Source organism: Corvus kubaryi, unplaced genomic scaffold, assembly GCF_017639235.1.
Source record: "Corvus kubaryi isolate FWS band 111438036 unplaced genomic scaffold, C.kubaryi_AGA036_p1.0 37300, whole genome shotgun sequence".
NCBI classification, from domain to species: domain Eukaryota; kingdom Metazoa; phylum Chordata; class Aves; order Passeriformes; family Corvidae; genus Corvus; species Corvus kubaryi.
In genome coordinates, this window is record NW_024581093.1 from 19,207,201 (window position 1) to 19,215,166 (window position 7,966).

General features: G+C 46.2%; 1 protein-coding gene across 1 annotated transcript; it reads right to left on the reverse strand.

The window, feature by feature from the left end:
- Nucleotides 1–1,068: 1,068 nt before the first annotated feature.
- CEBPG (CCAAT enhancer binding protein gamma) lies at nucleotides 1,069–7,693 on the reverse strand. Its single transcript, XM_042027698.1, has 2 exons — nucleotides 4,044–7,693; nucleotides 1,069–3,138 (listed from the first exon to the last, which is right to left on the reverse strand). The coding sequence occupies exon 2, from the start codon at nucleotides 3,026–3,028 to the stop codon at nucleotides 2,576–2,578; it is 453 nt and encodes a 150-aa protein (XP_041883632.1). The 5' UTR covers nucleotides 3,029–3,138; nucleotides 4,044–7,693; the 3' UTR covers nucleotides 1,069–2,575.
- Between the last annotated feature and the right edge of the window lie 273 nt (nucleotides 7,694–7,966).

Genomic DNA, 7,966 nt, shown 5'->3' on the forward strand with positions numbered 1-7,966 from the left:
CAGGGATCGCTGTCCCGGTGTCAGCCAAGGCCAGGGATCGCTGTCCCCGTGCCGGGAGGGGGGCGGCTGGAGCCGTGCAGGCGCGGCTGCGGGTACAAGACAAATGTGCTGTGTGGAGGCTGCGCCGCCATTTCTGTCGTTTCTGTTCCTGTCCCGGGGCAGGAGCGGCGAACGGAGCGAGGGCCACTCGTGTTGGGCTTGGTGAGCGCTTTGCGCGGCATCGCCCTCTCTTACACGCTGTTGTCATTAGTGTTGTTGCCATCACTGTTTGTTTTCTTATCTGGTTGCTGTTTCCAGTAAATTGTTATCTCAACCCGTAATCTGCAGTTTGTCTCTCACCTGAGGGGGTGGGGAGACGAGAGTGGCTGCGTGGGGCTCATTCTCCACTTGGGCTTAAACCACAGCATCGGTAAAGAAAACCAATGCAGAGACTGATAAACCAGAAATCTGATTTTCCAAACAAATTACTTTTCATAACTCAGTGGTTTAGTTTTAAACATGAAAGGAGTGGGATCAGAGCTGTCAGGAGCAACAGGTGGAAAAGTCACCCTTCAGAGCTTTGGAAAGAGGATCAGCCCCACTCAGGAGAGATCTAAGAAACCCTTTTCACCAAAATCAGAAACAAACAGCCAAGATTTGCAGTCTCTATTCGGACTGGTAGAGGAGGGCCCCACACCGGCCAGGCAAACCAACTTCAGGACTACAGGGCCACAGAGTCCCAGTTCACAGGTCAGACAAGGCAAGAGATTAGTGCTGGCCTTTTCACCAGAGGACGTGCAGTTAACAAATGAGATGCCTTCAGGTCATCTTTTTCCTTGTAATTTTTGGTGTTCTGCTCCTCTCCCCTCCCTCTAATTGCAGTAAATTTTCAGTCTTAATTTTTTTTTTCCTTTTTTGTTAAATCAGGCATTTAGACAAAACTGTAATGAGTTTCTGATTGCTTCCATGGAGCAAAAACCTGAGTGAAAGAGGGGAACAGAGACTATTGCACTGATTTCTCCAAGATAGCTGAGATGGGCAACTCAGCACTTGAGGGAAATAGAAAAGGCACAGGAAAAACGAGGCCACTACAAGCAAAACATTTTTATTAGCTTCTGGTATTTCAACCCTACAAACTTAAGATGCAGTTAGAATGAAAAAACATATCTGTAAAAAGTCTACTATAATCCAAAACAATCCATTAAAGTTTTCCACATGTATTAAAAGTTTAAATTCAAAAAATAACTTTTCAAGGTTTCACTCTCTAACAATATCTTCATAGAGGTAACATCCAAGTTTTTTCCTAAGTACAGATACAAAGCAAACAAGCATCCTCCAAAATAATCTATGGACAAAGGTACTGTAAGAGGGAAATTAAGACAGTGTAGTAATCTACAAGACAGACACACAGGTTAAATGTAAAATAGCCATACCATCAATGAAATACTTAAAAATAAAAATAAATTAAAGTTACATCAAAGTTCCTGCTTTACTTTGTTTAAATCCTCAATACAACACATAGGACTGCATTATGGATCATGGCAAAGACTTAGCAGTAGCAATAAAAAAGTTGCTACAGAAAAACTTGTATGGAAATAACACAAGACCAAGGATACTCCTTCACACAGCTGTATGATGCCTGTACAAATTCCACTGAATCAGTTATTCATGCTAGGGCCATTTATTTTTAAAACCACTGTAAATTTCTGTAAGATGAATGTCAGCCAGCAGAGATCCATATATCCCAGCTGAATATACTGTCCTGCCCCTTTCACTGTGTAGCCAAGCTGCACTTTTTGTTCTCCCCAGTACCTCCTTCCCAGCAAGAATGCAATTTTGCAGGGCACAGTTTTTTGGTAGCATTTTGAAATTTTCTGAAAACCAACTCTTGTTCTCATAAGGCCCCAGTCACTGAGCATATCTGAGCAGTATGAACACAAGCTTAAATAAAAGGCTTTGTCAGTGTGCTGCTTTGCCTCTCGTACATGATGCTTCATGTGCCATTTGGAGGCCGCCTGTATATTATCATCAGAGCATATTGTTATTTTTCTGGTGAACCTTGGTAAGCATCCCAGCCTCACTATTACTACAACGTCCCCATTAACTATAACTGGGCAGGAGGGACCTACGTGGTGCTTCATAGGACTTGCTCTACAGATTTAAAGTAAAAAGCATTCTCCACAGCCTTTGCATTTTGTAATACGTAATGGAGAAAACAAAGGGCCTAAATACACTAACAGGTATTTGAAAAATCTATCAAATTACAGGTTTCTGATACTATAGTGAGCCATCCTGCTGGATTCCTCCCATTATGCAAAGTCTAAAATGGTAAGTGAACATTCCTGTGAAAATGTTATCTCCTAAATATTACATTCCTTGTTGGCTAGGAGTTCAGATCTGCATAAATCTTTGCAGAAAAAAATATTTAAAACAAATACCCTAACTAGTTTCTGGTTTGTTACAAATCTTCAGTGTTAAATCTAAAAGAAGAAATTTCCACAAAACAATGACTAAAGGTACAGTTTTTGGTTGGTTACTGCATGGGCACTGCAGACAAACTGCACCTCAAGAGTTCATTCCGTAAGGTCGCAGGTGTTCACTGTCCACTGTTTTCTGGATTTGTTGTGGTGGTCTCAGTGCCAACAGGTTGCACATTGTCTGCAAAATTGTGGGCATGCTCAAGGAACAAGTCTTTGAGTACGCTCAGCTCCTTGGTCAGGAGTTTAATTTTTGCCTCTAAACGTTCATTTTCTTCTTTAAGCTGGTTGACCCTTTGCAGTGTGTCTTGTGCTTTCTGCTTGCTTTTTAACCGGCTCTTTTTCACTGCCATGTTGTTTCGCTCTCTGCGCTGACGATACTCATCACTGTTTCTATCCACAAAGGAATTTTTCTTTCCCTGTTTGCTCGGAGGCACAGCTTTGCCTCCACCACCAGGACTAACTGGCACCAGCTGGGGAACCTGCTGCAAACCACTGGAGTGTGCTTGGGTGTGAATCACACTTACTCCACTCGCATCTGTAGTGGTGTTCTGTTGGGATGTCTTGCTCATTTGGACAGGCTGTTCTTGGACACAACAGAACTTATTAGGAGACTGAAAACTCTTGTGTTTCCAGAAGGTGTTTCCAACAGATCTTCACATGGATTAAGGGCAAGGTGAACCTAGTAGGGGAAAAAAAAAAAGCTATTAAAGATGCTGGCTTGAGCTACAATCTTAGACACCACCAGCTTTAGCGTAAAGTATTGATGGTACATCTGGCAGTGACACATCATAACTGTTACGGAAGTGGACAAGCTGCCAACTACATTTCTGAAGCCTCAAACGTATTTGGATTGGATGGGACTACTACTGGGTCATCTAGTCAAGCTGTTTGAATTGTTCACTGGCTTCACTCAGTTATTCCAAAGCCATCCCTGATGGATGGGTGTCTAGCCTAGCCTCAAATATCTCCAGTTTCACAACCTCTGTCTTGGCAACATGTTCCACTGTCTAACTTTTCCTCCAGTTGTACAATTTTCTTAGTTTTCAGACTGGAGTTTTCCTTCTGTGGCTTAAAACTATTAACAGCCTGACTCTTGACCAACAGGGGTACTTGATCCTTGTCCTCTTCGGACCACATCTCTGGGTGTATCCACAGACAAATTCCTCCCTGATCTCTTTTCTCTGGAGCAAGGGTGCTCAGCCTGTCCACCCACCTTTTCTCAACTATCTTACAGCACTTATTTTAAAGCTGATGTTCAAACTGATGGCTGTTGTAAGGTCTACCAGTACTGAGGGGGAAAATAAATCTATGGGAAAAGGTAGCACATTGCAAAGGCTGTGTCTGGGTGACATTCAACCACAAGCGATGTGCTGAGCCTGTAACAGTATGTATGGAGCAGGTGGGACAGGAACACAAGGTGATGGCAGTGTAGATCACTACACAAAGACAGGGACCGTCACCCATAAAAAGACAGCAACCACAGCTGACTCATCCACAAATAAGGTCCCCTGCCCTAGTTCATGCACTGGTCATTGTCCACTCTCCAGCAGACAAACTGGCCTGATGAGCAAGACATCCTCTCACCTGACTCATGTTCTCCCGCTGCTGAGGTCAGCCTGCTCCTGGCCCTACTGGTGGCACAAGGAGGATTCCACCATAGCTGCTGCAGGGCCATGGCCCTGGCAAGGCTAACAGCTGGTCCCCTTCTCTTCTCATCTCACAGGATGACTTCCTAAATGGCTGGGAGAGAAGAGGGGAAGGGCAACAGGACGGTCCTAAGCTCCTGAAACACCTACCTATGGTTCCAATGAAAAATACTCAGTGATCAGTCAAATCAGTGTGGGTTTGTCATGTTGAAGAAAAGCATTTTACTGGCACTAAACAATCCTACTCTGAGGTCAGACTGCGTGGCAGCAGTGCAGCCCAGCACTGTGTCACACACACATGCAGTATCGCACAACCAGGGTGATACATGCTGCCTGCCCATCCTCCAGGTGGCTGGGGAAAAGCAACCAGCTGCAGCAGCACTGGGCAGTGCTGACTGCCCGGGGTGGGCAGTGGCCAGCCCAGAAACACGTCTCGCATCTGTAACAGCACAGCGAGGGATGGCTTCACTGTCTGGCTGATGAATGGAGGGATGTGTGAGAGGTTTGTAAGCAAGCTTCTGTGTGTCACTGGTCATTCTGAACTCCCAGGTTCATCAGCTGTGTACTGTTCCTGTTTGTTTTTCTCAGCAGTCTGAGTTGCTGTTTTACTTTCGGATGGGATATCATTAAAACGTCAGAATTCAACTGTGTATATCAACTGCGTATTTTTTTCCATGATGAAGGAGCCAGAATGAGATGCAGCTGCAGTGTGGTTCAATAACATTCATGGAAAAGCCCAATAAATTTGGCTTGAATGTTACTGAAAATTAACATTCCCTGTCACTGAAAGGTCTTCCCACTTGTGAAGGTGTATGACTACACCCACACCCTTCCTATCAAGAAATCTTTTCATTTTCCTATTTCAGGGCAGAATGAGACCATCAACTCTCTCTGACATCTGTGGAGCTGAATCTAGATACATAGTGTCTAACACCTTTGTGTTAGTATTTTCCCAGTTTCAACTCTTAAAGCAACTTTTGCAAACCATGTTTCAGTCTCAGATTCTGACCAAATAAGCAGTTTGGTTGGGCAGTTAAACTGAACACCCTGCTGACAGGGTGTTCCTGTACACCAACACAAGACTGGCAGGGCCAGTTGTATTAGCTGTGCATGTGTAAATGCACAGACATTTTTAGTCAAGGTGTTGAGTGTATGCTCCTCTTAGAGCATACACTGGCCTTGTCTGCACTTTATTTTAAAATACAGGATTTCTGTAGCCCTCAAAGCATATACAGTTTTCTTAGGTTGTCTCTGACAAGTATATTTTTGATACCTTTTTCAAATCAGACAGAATGTCCTGCTGTCCCCTCTGCTTCAACACATTTCAGTGCTTGCAAAGTTCACCTGGACAGGCCAGTTATGTCACCACACCATTTTCACAATCTGGTTTTTGTGCTCCATGAGCTGCTACAGAGGAAGGGGTGGCTCCTGCCCCCAAAGGAACCCCACCTGACACCTAACAAGTTTCTTCACATCACCAGGTTCCATGTGCTACTTCTCTCTATGCTATCAAAACTATTTAATACTGCTTTAACACTCCTTTCCTATCTCTAACAGATTTCCCCAAGATTCAACAAAAAAATTATTTGTTCCATTAAACCTAATATTAATGGAGTATTTTAGTTGGGCAGTACATGGATATAAGCAGAGAAGACAACCAGTGTCACACCTCTCAAGCAGGAATTCTAGCCCTGCTAGAACAGACCCCGCTCTGTTTTTTCCCACTGCAACTGATTTGGTTTTTATTAAGTAACTGTTTTCTTGAGTGAGACATGCTCTTATCTGGCCTGATGATTAGAACCCTTAACTGGGAGCTGTGACACCTGGATTCCTGTCCTGCTCCAAAGAATATGCAGAGCAAGTAGCACTAACTGTACTGTATCACAGAGTTACAGGAGTGCTAACAGCTGAGGCTTGAAACTAGTTTTTCTACCTGGTGATGTGGAGGCTGGATGCCTATTACCAATTGTCAGAAGGCTATCCCAGATAGCAGCAGGTGCTACGGGACATCCTTCAGCAGATACTGCAAGGAGATTTAAAGGCAGCAGGTACGAGACATAGCGAGGGGACTCTCAAGAAGGGCGAGGTAAAGGACGTGGTAATTAGGAGAGGCCAAGAAGGTGGGGAGGCAGATAGGTCTCCAATTCCTCAGAGCCCGTGCAACACAAACACAGCTGCTCCATGCCTCTCCACACAGGTTGCTTTCCCGTGACTGGGTGACAGCCCCAGCACAGCAAAAGACAACTCCTCAGCCAGCCAGCCCAGTTTCCCAGCATCTTGTTCCCATAAAGCTGCTCATTAGCTTCAGCTCAGCAACAGCCCTAGGCTGGTTCCACCCAACACATGGTAGTGTTTCCAGTGGCCAGTTAGAACTGCCTAGTTCTCTCCTTAGGCCACCAACTGGCCACCCAGGAAACCAACTGGCCACCCACTACAGCGTAATAGCTGGTAACTCAAGAGGTGTCTTCTCAGGCAGAAAGATGTTTCTTACTGTCTCACAGTACTCCTCAGGGACCAGTGAAGCAATGAAGGCCTTCACTTGCTTTCACATACACAAAAAATAAAAATAAAGACATTAAACTTCCAAATGTTTGCTTTGGCAAAAACAAAAAAACAAAAAATGTGTTTTGTCAATTAAATCAGTATTTTTCTTAACTTGGTAGCAAAGAATCCAAAGTGTTTCTCTCTGTTCCTTTCTTGAGATGTCGCTGAGCTGATTCTGATCATTAGTCAGAATGATTTTATTGCACAAATTCACGCAGCTGTCTTGTCAAATGCAAAAATCGTTTCCAATCTGAACAGCAATAAGTGGCATCTCTTGTCTTAGACTTCAGTAGGAACACCATGATAGGATCCGATTCTAGATTACGATGACCCTGTACTAAGAACAGTGGCACAGAACTCCAGGCACGCATCTGCTGAACAACAGGAGGGCTGATTCCTGCACGGTTCACACTCACAGGTTTGCAGGAGCTGATGCTAGTGCCCACGTACTGAAGGCTGGGCAACAACTTTTGAGACTGAGTAGCTCAAACTCATCATTTCTTGCCATAGCTGACAACATCACTTTTCCACATTTATTTCAAAATCTCAATTTTTATTATACATCTTACAAGAAAAATGCACTCTGACATCCTTAACAGACTGAATCAGAACACATAAAGCACGTATTCTGACAGAATCCCAAACACTGGGAGGAGGTATCAAAAGACTCTGTCTTTCGAATTAAAACGACAGCTGTGATTTCTAACGATGAACCAATTCCTTAAATCCGAAAGTTTTGAAAATTATAAATGCTTATACTTTCCGAAGAGGCTCTGCATGGCAGTGTTACGGAGCTGCGACTGCTCTTCCCTGCCGGATGTCAGCGCTAAGGCCGACGCCGAACTCCCTGCCTGCCAAAGCTCCGGTTTGAAACTTGCAACTGGAACTATGGAAATTCGCCGAGAACCTGAAACATCTGTGGAGACGCTCCCCAGGGCGCCGCGCGGCGGGAGGGGCGCGCACCGGGCGGTACCGCGGGCGCTCCCGAGCGCCCCGGGCCGCATTCTCCGGCTGCCCCTCGGCCGAGCGCACTCCTACCCCGCCGCACCGTGAGCGGCCGCCCAGCCCCGCCGCCAAACGCCCCCGGAACCGCCCCGGCACGGCCTCACTCCCCCCCTCCCCCCCGCCCCCGGGCCGGGACCGACCACGGGGACCGGGACCGGCCCGGCCCTCCCCGGCGGGCCCATGGCGCCACCGCCGCCCTCCCCGGGCCGCCCGCCCGCCGAGGCCGCGCTGCTCCTCCCCCGTCCGAGCGGGGCGCGGGGGTGCCCGGCGCTGCCAAGCCGTGACTTCACCGGGGGAGGGGAGGGGAGGGAG

Excerpts from the sequence above, each read along its gene's own strand:
- CEBPG (XM_042027698.1), bottom strand. The coding sequence starts at position 3,028 with ATGAGCAAGACATCCCAACAGAACACCACTACAGATGCGAGTGGAGTA.